At 35.1% G+C, this 18,154-nt stretch overlaps 2 protein-coding genes across 3 annotated transcripts; one reads left to right on the forward strand and one right to left on the reverse strand.

Annotated features, from left to right (window-relative positions):
• Nucleotides 1-84: 84 nt before the first annotated feature.
• LOC123672976 (bis(5'-adenosyl)-triphosphatase enpp4-like) lies at nucleotides 85-18,064 on the reverse strand. Of its 2 annotated transcripts, XM_045607343.1 has the most exons (8): nucleotides 17,929-18,064; nucleotides 17,485-17,849; nucleotides 16,276-16,416; nucleotides 11,075-11,227; nucleotides 9,409-9,580; nucleotides 7,894-8,103; nucleotides 3,333-3,596; nucleotides 85-1,214 (listed from the first exon to the last, which is right to left on the reverse strand). In XM_045607343.1, the coding sequence occupies exons 2-8, from the start codon at nucleotides 17,827-17,829 to the stop codon at nucleotides 1,042-1,044; spliced, it is 1,458 nt and encodes a 485-aa protein (XP_045463299.1). In that variant the 5' UTR covers nucleotides 17,830-17,849; nucleotides 17,929-18,064; the 3' UTR covers nucleotides 85-1,041. The 2 variants fall into 2 exon arrangements, with proteins under 2 accessions (XP_045463299.1, XP_045463301.1); XM_045607345.1 differs by lacking the exon at nucleotides 85-1,214 and adding an exon at nucleotides 1,241-1,501 and having other exon boundaries at nucleotides 17,485-18,064.
• LOC123672978 (mitochondrial cardiolipin hydrolase-like) lies at nucleotides 14,689-16,019 on the forward strand. The gene has a single exon (XM_045607347.1). The coding sequence runs from the start codon at nucleotides 15,191-15,193 to the stop codon at nucleotides 15,911-15,913; it is 723 nt and encodes a 240-aa protein (XP_045463303.1). The 5' UTR covers nucleotides 14,689-15,190; the 3' UTR covers nucleotides 15,914-16,019.
• Nucleotides 18,065-18,154: the final 90 nt, after the last annotated feature.

The following is an 18,154-nucleotide window of genomic DNA, read 5'->3' on the forward strand; positions in this document are numbered from 1 at the left end:
TTATATACCTAGATAGAATGGCGCTTATATGTAATTTACAATTGCCCAGCTCAAGGTAACTTGAGTTGAGTAGGACAAAAAAAATTCAACTTTCACATAATTTTATTTCAATTAATTCTCCAACCTAGTCCCTAATATCACAAAATTACAAATCGGAACGGAATTTGGCTTGAAAAATGTATGTAATCAACTTTCATACATTTCATCCAGGTATAGCTATAACAATAGATATACCAAACACTGAAAATATCAGATAAAATAATGCTGATTTCTCTCTTATATAGATTAGTTTTATTCAGACAAGAAAATAACTCTTATCTTAATTCGACTACTATTTCGAGTACAATTCATTCCAGATCGAAAATGATCATCTACATGTGGATGTCAAGGTCAATACAGAAAATTCCACTACTATAAGCTGAACAATTCTTTGTTCGTGAGTGTCACTACACGAATTATGATTCAAAATTTCAATAATACGAAATAACGTGAATGATTCTCACTATATTGCAGTATGAGAAAAATCGAATAGTATCAAGCAGTGATAACTAATATTTCAAAATTTTCTGCATAAATGTGAATCGACTTCTGATCGGCAAATTTTCTCTTTACCTATTATTATAACGGTATTTAAGTTACAACATTTAGTAGATATTATAAAACAGCTATTCGTAATTCAAGCAAATCAATATGATTTGAATCACCGATGTTGACAAATTCCAATTATTTGCAACTCTCAACTGAATCACTCCATAGTGCCAGTAAAAGACGAATACAAAAAATTGGTAACAACATGTAGGATGTACTAAAAGAAGTCTATCCGTAAACATCATGGTGTTCTAAGAAACACAATCGTTAACAAGTGATTATGACAGCAATATGAAATAGTACATTCTTCACCTACTTCAAATTTCATTGTGACATAAACTCCTTTGATAGCAAAGATTGAAATTTTCACTTATCAAATCTTCCAACAATATAAAATAGAAAACATTATGCATATATTCTTTTTGTCATGTAACTTATTTCATTCAATAAATATTATGCTTCCTCGGGATCTAATAGGTGTTGAGCTTCCACAGTTTGAGTAAAAGTTTGGGGAAAACGTTTATTTAATGCTGCCGTTGTTGTTATGTTTTGGTGGCGTTTGATCATCAGAAGTGTCACCAAGGCACCACAGATGATCAAGATAAGCGATAAAAGTAGTCCACCAACTGGAAAAAATAACAATTAGCAATAATTCAATTAGATACCATCATATATTGATTTAAATTCAATATATAACTCAACAATAATAAGTGTACATATGTTAATTGGGCAAATAAATAAAATCGTTAAGAATGAATAGGTCTGTCTTTCCTCAATGAAAAGAGCTGAAGACTTAAATAAAGTTACAATGGAAAACTCAAAAAATTACTGAAGTAGTAGATGAATATCCAAATTGGGTAATATGAATTAAACACCAATATTATTTGATGGAAATGAATACTTCTGGGTGCACCTGAAAACAAATATATTAACACTATTATTTCATGGGAGAAAAATGAAAATGCATTTTGGTACATCAGTCTACAAGATATCTATTTTTTGAGATATGCTACATTCAGCATTTTCTATTTTTAACTTGTATTTGTATATATTTCACGTTGTAACCATTAGGACTATTGACAGCTTCAAAAAAACATCTTATTTAGTTATTGTTGGGTTTATTTGCACAGCTACTCCTGCCTGTGGATGTTATTGTTTTAGTGCAACGTATTTATGGTATACTATTAAACGAAGAAAATGATAATAAAAATTCACTAGAAAATTGAAATTCGAATAATGTAACATCATACACTAGCACTAAATCACAAAAAAACACAAAATTCACTAAGGGGAAATATTTCAACAACCAATTTTTGATGTTCATTTTATGGTAAAACTTGGAGAAAATTCACAGAATGATACATTGGCAATATCGCGAATTGTTGGTAATAGTAAGGCGAGCAAATATTCCTAGATTTGTCAACGCTTCAAGTACAAGAGGTTGGTAATAACATCTCATTAGGTGTGACGTCATTTCATACCTAAAGTGAATAGACTATCCTCTGTGGAATATATTTATGAAGTTATGCAGCACAAACTGCAAAATTTTTGTCAATAACTCTATCGGTAGATTTTCAGTAATATTCTAACGATGTTCAGTACATTCGCCATGTCCACCTGTATGTCTGCAATGACTTCACAAATTCCATCTTTAAGGTTTTGAATCGATTGTGGAGCATCATAGACCTAATCTTTCCAAAGAAAAAAGTCTGAAGGTGTTAAATCACAAGATCTCGGTGGCCAATTGTGATCATGTCTTCGAGATATAAAACGACCAGGAAACTTTTCTTGCAAAATTGCGTTTCGTTGCTTGTGTGGCAGGTAGCCCCGTCTTGTTTAAAATATACGTCTTCCACATCAATATCTTCCACTTCCAACCACAAAAAATCATCAATCATTGCGTGATTCCCAAGATAGATCGACGAGGAATCGACTAACCTGGATTTCCGTCAACACTACGGACTACAGCAGCAAAAAACTCAGTTATTCTTGAGTGACGCCCCCGGTTTCGATTCTTCATTCTTAAATTTTTCCATCAGTTTTACTATTGCCGGCCAAAAGCGATCTAGATTTGCGAACCGTGACTCCAAAATTTTCACAATTTTTGTAGTAAATTTCAAGAATTTCAGTGCTTTGATGAATCGTGTATCGTTCCATTTTTAGTAATGGCGATATTTTCACTTGCCAAATGTTAAAAGATGACAGCTTCAAATGTTGGGCTATTCGAAATTAAACCCATTATTGTCAAACCCTCTAAAACAGCGATTAGTTATTAGAGAAACAACATCACAGTTATCATAACGTAAAAAGGTCAAATTATGGATAAGACAGTAGCCGTCGCAGTTTTGGCATACTTTTCATAACAGACGAAATTGTTATCTAAAAATGAGCCATACAAGGATACGTGTTCAATTTGTCAATTCTCCCTGTTTTTGTTGTTAAAGTGTGTAAAAATTCCCACGCACACGAGTCCATGGACTTTTGTGGGTTTTAGGATGTTTATTAATTTATTTATTAATTTATCTATGTAATTGTTGATTTATTTGGGAATAAACATATATATTTATAGTATTACATCTTTTTAAATCAGCAATAAATAAATACATGTTGTGTAATTTCATTTATTCCAATGGAATAATATTTGAAATGATACATGAACAAACATCCATTAGTATATTATTTGCTAAATGCATTCGGAATTTTGGAATTTTGTAATAACACCAATTAATAATGAGATATCTCACCTGTAATGAGCAAACCTTTGGAGAATGCGAATCTTCTAGCATCTTCTGAATATATTAATATGTCCCTTACACTTTCCTCTCTGCCATCATTGGCAACCATCGGCAATTTAAGAATTAGACAGAAAAGGTGGAATAGATCAACTGTATGGAAAGGCGGAACTTTATGGTTTATCTTCACATTAGGTCCTCTGACCATGAAGAATGGATTCATATCGCTGACAGTGTAGTCGTAGCCGTGAACACCAAATTCCCAATCATCACTGACTATAAAAACAAAAATTAATTCCGATCAGAACAACTAAATAGGAAGCTTTTTAAATGTTCAACAAATTTAGAAAATTCCGGGCTTTCTAGCAGCCTCGTTGGTTTTCCACCTGACCTTGAGATCAGTTGAAGAAAGTGTCATCCACAATACCACACCTTCTTAGCCTGGTCTCATGCATGGAAGGAAACGGCTGAATCCTGAGCCATCCGAATAGTGGACACTCTAAATTACAGTTTCATCATGGAAACTGAAAGAAATGACGCTTTGTCATTTTTGGAAGTTTTGATTAAAAGAAAGTTCAATGCACAAATTAAGGGTGAAGATATTCGATGTTTGTTCTGGAGAGTTTGAGGCAATATCTGGGTTGCCCCAGGGTTCTTCTTTGTTTCCTCTGTTGTTTTTATTGTTTGTTAATGATGTATACGAGGTTTTTTTCATATTGTTCTTTTCTACTCTTTGCCGATGACCTGAAGCTATTTCGGGAGATTACTAGCTATTCGGATTGTTCACTGATACAAGCCGACTTGGATTCATTGATGAGTTCGTGTGATAAGAACGAGATGAAACTGAACATAACTAAGTGTAAAGTAATGCGTTTCTTCAGGGGTAGGTCCCCAATTGAGTTCAGTTATTATATTTCGGGGCAACTTTTGGATAGAGTAGAGGTTATAAGGGATCTGGGAGTCTACTTTGATTTCAAGCTTGATTTTGTTTTCAATATCAACTTAACCATTCGGAAAGCTTTCAGAATGCTGAATTTCGTTAAACGAAATACAAAGGATTTTAATGCCATCGATGCTATATATGCTATATATGTAACTAACGTCAGAAGCATTTTGGAGTACTGTTCTACTGTTTGGTCACCATACTATCAGGTTCACATAGGTAATATTGAGAAAGTACAGAAAAAGTTTTTGAGGTTATAAGCGCGGCATTCAGTCTAGTGAAATTGACTATAGTTCATTGATGTCCGGCTTATCCTTGAAAACTCTTCAGGAACAAAGAAAAAATTTCGGGATAATGTTCGTTTATAAGCTCCTTAATGACCTCATTGATTGTCCCTATCTACTGGTTAGATTGAATTTCAATGCAGTGTCACAGAGATTTTCTTGTGCCTGAGTTTCATACCAGGAACTATTCCTATAACAACCCAGTGGAGAGGGCGATGAGAGCATCTAATGAATCGGGTTTGGATTTGTTGAATGAGTCCCTATTCGCGATCAAAAGTTATTTCAATAATTCTTGAATAAAACTGTTTCATGTTCATCTTTTTTTTTATATATTTTCTGAGCCTTCAGCTGAGCTGTATTATTTCCTTTGTTTCATAACTGTTCATTTGTTTTCGTTATCATGTAAAATAGTTGTACCGTTGAAATAAATAAATGTATGTGTGGGACAGAACATCTTCAGGATCGAATTAGAGACAAGTCTGCCTGTCCAATGGTTTCAGCTCGAAAGAAATCGAACGAGTATTGAGGCCAAAACGTCAAACGCTAGAGGACAGGGATCCAGAAATGATTCCATAGGATAAAGTTTACTTGTCTTTCATATCCCCATCAGAGCTGTTGTCGACATTAGTTGTAGTAGTTTAGAGGTCGCCCTCTAGTTCCACAGTTCTAATGGATTCCATTATTTGGGATGGCTTTAAGGAGGTTACTTCATCACTTCAATAAGTCTTTTATCCAAATCAGTATTTGAGTTGATTAGCGATGGCGAGGCATTCCGTCACCAGATAATTCGGAGTTTCTTTCTCCTCCCCGAAGAATCTGCACTCATCATTTTCTGCTAGACTCATTCTTATGAGGTGCTTCCTTATCTATACTGATTTTGCTAAAGCTTTCGACAGAGTTCAGCATGATGTTTTGTTGCACAAGTTGAGCAATTCTGGATTGGACGAAGGAGCAATTAGACTTTTGGATTCATATCTGTCCAAACGTGATCATTTTGTCAGTTATAATGGATACAGTTCTGTTAGTTACTTTCCATCATCCGGTACACCGCAGGGATCGAATCTTCGACCTCTTTTATTCATTTTATTCATCAATGATCTTCTAGAGTTGATTCATTGCGGTAGACTCTGTTATGCTGATGACTTGAAAATGTTTAAATGTTTTCTATCATAAGGAATTTCGACGATTGCGTCAACCTTCAGGTTCAGTTGATTTTAATGTTGAGTTGGTGTGAGCAGAACAAATTGAGATTGAACGTCGACAAATGCAAAATTATGACTTTCTTCAGAAGAACTGAAATATATTCCTACAATTATGAATGCAATGGTAAAAGACTTGAAAGGCATATTGTTCTCAGGGATTTGGGCGTTTTGTTTGATAAGGAGCTGTCGTTTGTTGAGCACATTTCACAGATAGTTTTGGATGCTGCTAAGGTGTATGGGTTCATGATTAGGAATTGTAGGGGTTTCACCGAGATGAACTGCCTTAAAATCTTGTATAATGCAGTTTTTCGTTCGAAGTTAGAATATGCAAGTGTGGTGTGGAGTCCTATATATGAGTGCCATAAGAGAAAACTTGAGAGTGTACAAAGAAGATTCATGAAGTTCCTTCTGTTTAAGACTGAAGGAGTGTATCCTCCCCAAGGGTGTGACGGTGCAATCTTGTGTGAGCGAACTGGATATTTGAGTTTAGAAATGTGAAGGGTAATTGCTTCTTTATCATTCCTTTTTGATGTGATCCATTATAATGTTGATTGTTCAGAAATATTGTCGAAGGTCAACTTTAACGTTCCAAGTTTCAACTCAAGAATGGTCCTGGTTTTCAAGCCAGATAGAGCTCGAACGAACATTCTGCAAAAGGCACCTATTACAAAAATGTGTGAGAACTTCAACTCATTTTGTGGTGGCCAAGATATATTCTCCTCATCAAGGGGAAATTTGGTCAAGTCGGCAATTAATTATTTTTCAGGGAATGTATCTTAGATCATGTGAAATTTATGTTTTTTTATTTTTTGTTTCAATGCTATCTTTCGTTATTTTTTCTAATTTATATTCAGGGAATGTATCTAAGATCATGTGAAATTTTTGTTTTTTATTTTTTGTTTCAATGCTATCTTTTGTTATTTTTTGTAATTTATATTCACATTGTCCTGTAAATGGGTTAAACTGTTGGACAATAAAGCTATTATTATTCTTATTATTATGAGGCAATGCCCTGCCTGTAAGGAATCAAGTGAGGAGATGTAGCATATTCTTGCTAAGATCCTTCTTCTTAGATCTTGCAGTATCAAAGTCAAGAAGAAACTTGGAATGATCCAACCAGGACCAGAGTGTTTCTCTTTCGGTTTTTTCATTCTCCTGAAACTCTTTCTTGTGGGTACATTTACCTATACCAGGTGTTCGTGCTCCTTTTCTGGCAAGTGTTTAGACCTCCTTTAACTCTCGTGATATCGGAAATCCAGACTAAGCAGATCTTGTTATTCTTGCCTATTTAGTTGAGTTTTCTTCGGTGCTCAATGATTTGATTGCAGCTTGACTGTATATATATATATCGCTATATCACATTTCTAATAGTTTCTTACTATGGTAATTTCCACACATCCTTCGATAGCAAGTATTTTTGCCTGAAAGACATTTGTGCTTTTCTACTTGGTATCGTAGCGAACGTTGTCCCTCGTCACAGGGAAGATGCGCTGATGGCATGTAATTTGTCAGAGAGCACCAGGCTCTCTGATTCTCTATTTCCCTTATTGCCGGTGTTCTCCCTGGACAGTCTTAGAATGGCCTTATCTATCACAAGATGAAGAGGTGTCAGACCTGTAATGATCTCCAATGCCCTAGTTGGGCATAATTTCATAGCTCCAGATACAAACACAGGCTAAAGTTCTTATTATAATCGGGACTCTCCTCGTAGGGACTTCCTTTGGCATGCCAAGCTATTGCCCCATAAGTTATTATCGGTCTCATATTCACGGCATACATCCATTACAGTATTTTTGGGGTTACATCCCCAAGTCTTATCAACCAGATTTCTGCACTTCAATAAGGCCTTTGCTGCTTTATTAGCAGGAACCTCAATATGCTCGTTCCACAGAAGCTTGCTATTTAGGGTTATTCTCAGATATTCAACTGTAGATTACCACTTTATGATGTCCCATTTAGTAAGAGGATATTCATAGCTGGAAGTAGAAATCTAGTGCCGAGTTCCAATCTACGATCTCTTAAAATACCTACCGTAGTTGAAGGCGAAACTTCAGATGATAAATCGATAAACCGACTGAACCACGGCCAGAAAGACCGGAATTCTCTAATTCTGTTGACGATTTAGATATGGTAAATCTACATACCTGATATATTGTAGGTTGATTCATAGTAAGGGATTTTTCTAGCAAGACCGTCCAATGCATATCCAACCTCTGCCATTACATATATAGGAGCAATTCGTGGGTTATTCTTAAAGTGCCAACGATCGAGATAATCTCTCTTTCTATAGACCTTGAAGTTTTCGTTTTCATCGGCAGCCGCTTTCAAGTTATTGTAAATTTTGTCTTCATAACCTACAAGGTAATATTACATAAACCTATTCATATACATACTGATAAAAATATATCTTTTTCGCAATAATTGTTTCGTCAACTATATGTTGACTACTTCAGGTTTACATGGTTGGCAATATTCTGATCTAATTTAGTTTTATCCGAGAAAAATAAAAGGAAGTGAGATTTTGGAAATTCCAAGATTTCGTCAAAATGGTTTGAGTAACGTTGATCCGTTCTGGTCGGACAGGTCATTTTCCATTGCTCTATTGCCATATAACTATAACTATATAATAGGTTAAGATGTTTTATATATACGAAAAAAAATTCACTTATGCCAACCATCTTTTAGAGACAAAGGATAACAATAATAATAATAACCATCTTTATTCCAAATCACCCTGTTACAATATATAATTGATCAAATGAAATGGTACAGTGTCATATGATTTCGATTTATTTTTTCGATTATTCGATATGATTTCGATATGATTCGATATTTTCGATATGATTCGATATTTTCGATTATTCGATATGATTTCGAGTATAATTTCGCAATACTCCACGCTGAAAATATAGGCAATAGATTGAACTTTCCAGAAATAATGAAAATATTGGTACAATAAACAAATTTACCTCAACGACCAAACAGGCTTGAATGGGTCTTAGTTACCCTGATCTATGGATGAAATCCTGGAATTTTTTCTATATTTAAGGAAATCGATTAATTTAGAATGTTAGTAATCATACTCACCCGAAGAAGTCAACATGAAGTTGAAGAAACAATTTTCGTTGAAACAAAATTTCATCCCAGAAATAAAAGTAAATTAGACATCAAGAAAGGTAAGCACATTTCACCGATCGAAAAGTCAAAAATTACTTTTATAGAGGGTGAGCTTGAAATATATATTCCTCATCAAATAAAACACTTTTGATTTACCACTTATTGTTTGCCTCAAACTAAAATAATGATATATACAATAATTTTCACTTGTTGCACATTATACTATTCAGATAATTTTTTATTTTGGAACTATCAGTACGTTTTTATTTGATGAGTACGAGTCATTATTAATTCTTGTTTTAATTTTTGTCGAATTGAATTTATTATTAAGAAGACGTCGGCAAAACCGCACTAACCGAAGCCTTTTGCCTAGCAACCAGTAAACAAGACCTACTGTTCTGGTACCAGATAACGTAAGTAAAACTGGATCGTCAGAAAATTCTATACCAAGATAAATTTCCGATCAAAACAAACAAAAATTGACTCATTAACGCTTAACAAAATTCCTATATCGGTTGCCCAGCTGAAAACTAAGCACTGACCTTCTTTGGGTATGATATCCATGAGGGGGTTATTGAATGTCGTTTGATAAGTTCCTGGTTCCAAGTATTTAGTGATATTCAAAATATTAGAGGCTGCTACTGGAACCATACCATGATCACTTGTGTGTATTACGTGCACTTTATCTTTCAAGCCATATCGTTTCAATTGATCCTATTGATAAAAAAAAACTCTATACTTATTTTATTAGGGGTATTCAACATGCAAAGAGTTAAATACGTCACTCAGTAAGTCCTAGCCATACCAATTTTTTTCTCTGTAGTACAAAGCTTCAAAAGTTGCGTATCAAAATTTTGGAATATAGAATTAAGTCTTGATTGAGATATTCGAGGTTAAAGGACGCTTCATTCGTTGTTGTTTAGAAAAAGGATCAAAACGAGTTTCGTGTATTGATAAAACACTGTTTTTGATGGGAAAAAAACTGTGCAAGCAAAGCAATAGTTTTATGGGTGTTGTTCAGACACTGTTTATTGATATCAGTTTGAAAGTCATTATGTTGTCGGTCTAACATACGATGGGGGATTCCAATTGGTCCAGAAAGGTTGTTCTCCATTCGAACGAATGTGAGAATCATAATTTTGAAATGAAATTCTGGAATTTCTATATATTCAAAAGTCACATGCATTCGGATGAAAATATAAGTTTTCGTCCAATAAACAAAGCAAATAAAGTGGGGTCTACTGAAAAAAAATTCCGAACTTAATGAAACTTCTAGAGGTTGTTCGGGGACGCTGTGGGATGATGTTCTGATGGTACAGACTGCTGTTTCAGTTTCATAGGAGTACGAGAGGGAAGACATTGATCTTCTAGTGTTGCTAAATGTTTTGAGGAATTAAAAAAAAAGTCAGAAGTTCAGAAAAGTGGAAAGGGTAACACCTCAACCGTCCTTTAATCTTATCACTCTTTTGAACACGGTCCCCTGGGACCCTGTATCTCGGCTACGAAGACAGTAAGACCCAATAAATGGGGTATCTCCAGAACCGCCTATGCACCTGTGAAGTATTTCCGTTTCCCAATGAAACACACTGTATAAATTGTATCCTTATGCTTGTGTTATTTATAAAGACTACCACTATTCTATTTCCAATTATATTCTGCAATTGATTCTTCGTTATTATTCATTGATTTCGACTAGCTGATCTATGTTAGATAGATTGATAGTAGACCTTCGGTTTTGACATTTTTAAAAAATTTCACTAATTTTGATCGGCTGTAGCTTGATTGATATTATGTTTAGGATGAGTTTATGGAAACAAAATTGAAGCAAATTTAATGCTCTATAACTTTGATAATAAACGTTTTGGTCGAAAACTCCTCAGTTTAGAAGTTATGAAAAGAGTCCGAAAATGTTGGGGTTCGTCGGCCCTCCTCAAGTTAGCACAGGGTCCTCATGTTGGATAACTTGAAAGAGTCATCCCACAGCACCCCCTGTGAAAATTTTATTAAGTTCAGAATTTTTTCCAGGTAAAATGTACATATCTACTGATTTCAGCTGAAGAAAAATATTATTCAAAAATGTAAATTGATTATGGAATTCAATCTGTAATAACAGCTCTTCTGGTAGTCCTCTAGTATTACAAAAAAAAATGTAGCAGTGCGCTCTTTATAACATTTTTGAATTTTAAGCGAAGTAGAAAAATTATTCACCTCGAGGTACTGTGTTAGATTGTCCATCTTAACTAAAATGTCCTTGAACACGTTCGAATTTGGTCCAAAGGCATGCCCATGGTTATCCGGTTCTTCGAAATATACCATTACTAAATTGGCAGGCTTTTCTGGATCTCTTATCCATGATATGACCTCAAAATAGGAAAATAATACATATTTATCGAGCAAAAATTTTACAGGCTGGTTAAAAATTCGGTGTATAGTGATAAGATCTACGAAACTATTGCAGTTGGTTGAAATGGATGCACATTTTTTCGACCTTTTTTCACTTTTTGAAAAAATGGCCTAATTTCGAAGATTCGTATAATGATCGTAGAGAATTCAGTATAGTTCAGAAGTATATGGAGTGACTACACCAAGGTCCAAGGGCGTCACTATGAGGGGGTGGGGTGGCAATTATCCCTCAGGAAGATGGTCAGAAAGAAACGAATCGGTACAAGCATTCAAGCTTTCATTCCAAAATATCATAAAAGTCTTGCAACTCATATCTCAGTGGAAAAATGCAGAGTTCTTCAAAACCACATTTCTTGATGGCGCCATATTGTGGCGTGATCATGTCTGAAGACAGCATTCGAAAATATTTATCCACTCAGGAAGAAAACGATCTCCAGAGACGTCCCCTGATGGAATAATCATTTGAATACCTCAAGAGAATTGCTAGGAAAGCCTTCAACAAGGCTAAGCGAGAAGGCAGCTCGAATGCCTATCGACTGGCCTTGACCAACTACAACAAAGAGGTCAGGAAAGCCTAAAGGCAGTCCTGGAGAAGATTCTGCGAGGGAGTCGATAAAACAGTTCCAGCAGCTAGACTTCAAAAAGTACTATCTAAGGATCACTCCATCCCAATTGGCCAAATAAAGAAGCCATGTGGGGACCTTACGAATGATCCTCAAGAGAGCCTAAGAGCTCTGCTAGAGGCTCACTTTCCTGGCTCCAGGCAGTTCACCACCGAAGATCAGTCCCCTGCTGGGGAGGTATACAACTCCACCAGGCGGGATTCTCAGAAAGCTGTTAGACTATTCACACCAAAAACAATTGAATGGGCGATAAAGAGCTTTCAGTCCTTCAAATCGGCAGGCATGGATGGTATGCTTCCGTCCATGCTCCAGAAAGGTGTTGATGTTGTTATGGCCCCGATAACTGAGTTTTTTAAGGCCAGCTTTGCAAGGGGTTATATTCCGAAATCATGGAGGGAGGCGAGGGTAGTATTCATACCCAAAGAGAGTCGAAAAGGCTCTTCGGAGCCTAAATCCTATCGGCCCATATGTGTCACCTCTTTTCTCCTGAAGATCATGGAGAAAATTAGAGATAATAGTATAAGGGGTAGTTTAAAGCTCCAAAACAAACACTTTCCCTATAGGTCGGGCGGATCTACTGTAGACGCCCTTCATCATCTCCTCAGAGAGATGGAAGGCACCCTCATCGAAAAGGAGATTCTGCTTGCCTTTGGTAATACCCTACATGCCTCCATATGGAATGCAGCCAAACGGAAAGGGACAGAACTCTCCACTGTTAAGTGGATATCAGCTATGTTGAAAGGACGAACCGTTACAGCCTATCTGGGAGAAATCGAAGTGACCGTGCTGACGTGCAAGATATGCCCTCAGGGAGGGGTTCTATCACCCTTGTTGAGGAGCTTGGTCATGGACTGTTAGAGGCAAGCATGAGGGCTCATTAAGCAGCCGAATGGAACTTGCCCTCAGAATTTTTGAAAAGAGGAGCGAGGAAGAGTCAATCCCTGGAAAACAACACTAATTCCGTTCACTAGAATAATCTCTACCTCAGAACTCCGGTCCTAAATGGCCAGACTCTACTTCTCTAGTGAGTGCAAATATCTAGGTGTTATCCTGGACAGGAAACTGAACTGGGGGAAACACATAGATAACATTATTTCTCTTTGAAAAGACATGGGGCGTGAAATAGAAAATCGTACTGTGGTTACACACAGCGGTAGTACGCTCTATTGTCACCTATGCGTCTCTAGCATGGTGGACAAAAACCGAGGAGGCCACCACGCGCAGCCGTTTGCAGAAACTGCAAAGGCATGTATTGGTGTTACAGGAGCTATGCGCACAGCTTCCACATAATCGCTGAAGGTCATACTTGACTTGCCTGCCTTACATTTACATGTGAGGAAATGTAGCCTGCTGGAAGCAATAAGAATTTCCCTCAATGGAAAGCTCCTACCTGGAAACTGGGTTGGACATATGAGGATATTGAATCAACTCGATTCAAAACCATCGGATGTTATGCCAACCATTTTCGATTTTGAAACGCCCTTTGAAACTGTCATAAATGATCGTCCTAGTGCAATAAGTCTCGTAAATCGTCTGGACAAAAAGTCATCCTTATGGTTCACCGATGGATCAAAATCAGAGAGAGATACTGGCATAGGGATATATGGACCTAAACTGAGGATCTTCAAAGCCCTGGGAAGTGAGCCCTCTATTTTACAGACCGAGATACTGACTGTTTACGTATGCGCTCAGGAGTGTCTTGAAATGAACCTCAAGGGGCGCATGTCTACATCACCACGGACAGCCAGACCGCTCTGAGATATCTGGAATCGTACTGCCAGGGGTCTCTGTTGACTTGGGAGTGCCGTAACACCATAAGACAACTGGCTAGAGGCAATAAGGTACTCTTCTATGGGTACCAGGGCACTGTGGTGTTGAAGGAAATGAAAAAGCCGATGAACTTCAAAAAGTGCATCAAGGTTAACACCTGCTGGACCTGAACCTTTCTGTGGGCTAGGAAAAGACCAATATAAAGCTGCGGTCCAGCAATGGGAGTTGAATAACAAAATAACCCACTGGACTAACACTCCTGGACTTCGGGTGATGTATCATCATTTGTACCATATGGGAAAGTCAGCAGATGAGATTTGCAGGCTCTGTGGATGAGAAGCAGAAACAGCCGAACACATGGTATGCAAGTGTCCAGAGCTGGCTGGCCCAAAAACCATTCATATGTGAAAGCCGGTCCTGGATACCCGAGAGGCAGAGCTAGCGCGAGAAATTTTGGCGCCTGAAGCAAAGAATTTATTGGCGCCCCTGCTGAAGAAGCATCAATAATAATAATTCGAAAATTTTCAGTTTGATCAATTGGAGTTTAGTTTCTACGAAAGAAATTTTTTCTGCAGAAATATTCGAAAAAATGTGAGTCCTCTTCGACATGAAAATTTTCAGCATCTGATTTTAAGATCCAGATGACACAGAGTACGATCGAAGAATGATTACCTATCACACCACAAAATACAAAGGGCGGTAGGGCATGCAAAGTTTCAGTATTGCCTCGAAAACTAATTGGGATTACAAACATGTGTTCCACTGAAAACATTAGACATTTAACAATAACTAGTTTCGAATGCAAAATCATAGGAAATTTCCATATGCTGAATGTTAAACATCGCCAAATTAGAATTCAAGATGAAGAAAACCAAATAAGAAACTACACCCAAATATGATCCGCCGAGTAGCAGAATTCATCAATGTTTATTGTTGGAAAAGGTTTATACAATGTTTGAAATTCAAACATATTTATGACTTCAATAAGACTTTTTTTTTAATATTTCAAACTTCTAAACGAAATTGAATCCGACCTATCTTCATAGAAAAAAAATGTTCAGAAAAGAGCAGCATCCGCGGTATTCGAGACCCGAACAAAAACGGACAAAATCGAATTTGAGAATGGATTCGTCATTAGTGAGTCTTTAGAATATAAATAGATGTTCTAAGAGTGAGTCGAACCTTAACCTTATCGTTTGAGACGATCCCCGTCTCAAAATTAGAAATAATGCAATATTTACGTGCATCTTGAACTTATAGGTAGGAACGGGGTTAAGAAAAAGATTTATCTATATCTCTATGGTCATGACATAACCTATTCTAACATGTCCTATTATTTACAAACAAAAATTTTCGTCAATCTTGATATCTTTAGGGTAAAATGTTGGTTTCTTTCAAATAATAACAATAGAAATAAAACCTCAATTTAAAAAATCAACTCAAGAATAAATTATTTACCATCTCACCACTGTGTGGTTGATAATATGCCTACAAGTAATCAAGTATAGTGAATTGTAATTGCTTGAAAATGTTAGAACTTCAAAAAGTATTGTGGTTGACGTTGAAAATCGCAGCTTTAGGAGTAGTTCCATATAAAACATGGACATATTTTTATAATGTATATAGAGAAGAAGAACAATCTTATCAAGACAAATTATTACATAAAAAAAGACATGATTGTGTGGTCATGTTTTCTCCAGGAAAAGGTCACACTGGTTGGTGTGAAACACAGGAAACCAATTTGAATATTAATACTATAAAATGGCTATATGAACCATTTTTGTATTTTATAGATACAGCAAAAGAAAGTTTAGATGTTGCTATAATGAGTATAAATGTGGATTGTATAATAAAGTCTTTAATATCTGCAAGTAAAAAAGGTGTGAAGGTTAGAGTGATATCTGATTTTTTTATGAATAAAAAATCATATGATTATTATAAAGAGATGGAGAAATATGGAATACAAATAACATTTTATGTTCCCAAAGAAAACTTCAGTTACATGCATACCAAATACATAGTTAAGGACTTCAATATTGATGGTGCTGGTTACCTGTTAACTGGTTCTTTTAATTTAACTTATGGAGCATTCAGTAATAATTATGAAGATGTTGTTTTTACAAGCCAAAGACAAATGGTAGAAGATTTCCAGAATAATTTTTCAACTATATGGGGCACTTTTAGAGATGATAATCAACAAGTATTTAATAGGCATATTCTTGAAAATGCAGGTTTTTCATTGCCTTCATAACATTGATAAAATGAGTATTTATCATGGATCAAGTAAATGACAAATGGATCAATAGTTATCGTAAACAGTATTATAGAAGTCTATAATATAAACTGATTAAAACATACATTGATCTTATTAATTTCAACAATTTGAAAACTGATAATTTGTGCTATTTTTTTACTACTTGCATATCATATTTGTGGAATCTAGTATATAAAACGATATGTACTTGAATAGAAATGGTGATTTGGAAGTAAAATAAATGGTCAATATAGAAACTTCAGAGTCTTTTATGATGTAAAAAATGATAGTGGTCGATAATAAACCAAAGGTCGTTAATAGATTAATATGATTCATTGGGTTATACTCAAACTACTCACCTTATCAATTCTTTCATTAAAATCCATTTGTGGATTGTAATCCACAATGTGTGTTATGTTCTTATTTTGATAGGGAAAAGATGCACCTGGCCACATCATTGAGCCAGAGTACCTTCCCCTTCCATTTGCTTCATTGTATCTCTGAAATCATTTCAATTAATATCCTTAATCTTAAAAAAATTTAAGAGAATCGAATGAACAGTTTTAAGCTTTTTCAAGTATGACAAGATAGGTTTAACTAATTGATAATATCTGGATTCTAATATGACCTGCATGACCCTGCATTAATAAGTTCCAAAATAATCAAGCCATAAATAATTGTTTTATAAATTATTTTTATCTCTACACTATAAAACGGTCCCTAAATGTCATCCATTCTAAAAGATTGTTATAATGCTTCTCAAGATACTATCTGAAAGCATAAAATGTTGGGAGACTAAATACATTTGATACAAGCTTACTATTCTAGTGAATACTCGGAAAGTAACAAATTTTTTTGAGTAGGAGTTAGAAAAACAATTGTGGCAAATATCTAGTTAGCCAACACCAACAGATAACCCAAAAATATTTCTTATATCCTTACCTATTTTGGTTTCCTTAACCAAGAAAAGTCAGTCTTCTAGTAGTAATGAAGTCCCAAAGGTAAAAAAAAATCTTCAAATGATATTTTTCAAGAGAAAAATCATAAAACACCTTTGTTTTGGTCATTGTGAACTATCAATTTAAGGCATTTACACTGTGTGAATGCCATAAAAATTATTCAAGGAAATTAATTCATTTTTCATGAAATGTTCTAACAGATATACCACGAGGCTGTTTTGAATTGATCTTGTTGAATAGATTTTTGTTAAAAATTTTTCATTCTTCACATCTAATGTGTAAATATTCTTTTCGATCAAGAAGAAAAAGGTCCTTTAATCTATTTATCCTGCTTGAATCAAAAGCCCAAATAAAACAGTCATTTGTTGGTCCTAACCATTATTCAGGTTTTTGTAGCTCTATACATCTCTTGAAGTCAAAAAGACTTTTTAATGTTTTTTTTTTATTTGTCTCCCTGAGTCTTGAAGTATAACAATATTTATCATTGTAATTTCAATTATTCATAGCAAATGAGAATATAAACACTAAAATTAATAAAATATCTTGTGGCACAAGATATTCATGATATTGATGATCTTGTGGCACAAGATATTCACATTAATAACTCACCCAAATAGGAACTATATCTTCATTATAATGATATAATTGGTAGCTCATTCCAATCTTTTTATTTTCTTTTGGTTCCCAATATGTATTGCCAATTACCCCATGTTTTTCAACATACAAACCGGTAGCTATAGAATGATGATTGGGAAACGTTTTGGTAGGAAAAACATTTATTAAATAATCAGCATATGTTCCATATTCTCTCATTTTCTCAGTCAGAGGTAGACGTTTGGTATCGAAGTAATTATATCGTAAGGCATCATATGATACCACAATTAAAATAGGATGCTCGGAAATGCAATGAATTAGATTGATGAAAAAACAATGAAGAATTATTGCTCTTATCATTCCCAGATTTTTTATATAATCTATAAAATATAATTTGTCAGTGATTGAGTGCACTTATGTATTTACATGATATGCATAAAGTATTAATACGTCAAGTACCGATTAAAAATATTCTTATTTTGTTATTTCAAGAGATTTCTTTGATCTTATGATTGATCGCTGCTATCAGAGTCTTTTAAAGAGACTAACTGCTATTTACAAATAATTCTATTGAAACGTCATTTGATCAAGGAACTTTTCTAAACAGAATATCTACGATTACGCAAATTTTCCGTGGATGGTAGGTTCTGTTTGAATATATAAATAAATTATGAACATTAGATCT

Source organism: Harmonia axyridis, chromosome 2, assembly GCF_914767665.1.
Source record: "Harmonia axyridis chromosome 2, icHarAxyr1.1, whole genome shotgun sequence".
In the NCBI taxonomy this organism is placed as follows: domain Eukaryota; kingdom Metazoa; phylum Arthropoda; class Insecta; order Coleoptera; family Coccinellidae; genus Harmonia; species Harmonia axyridis.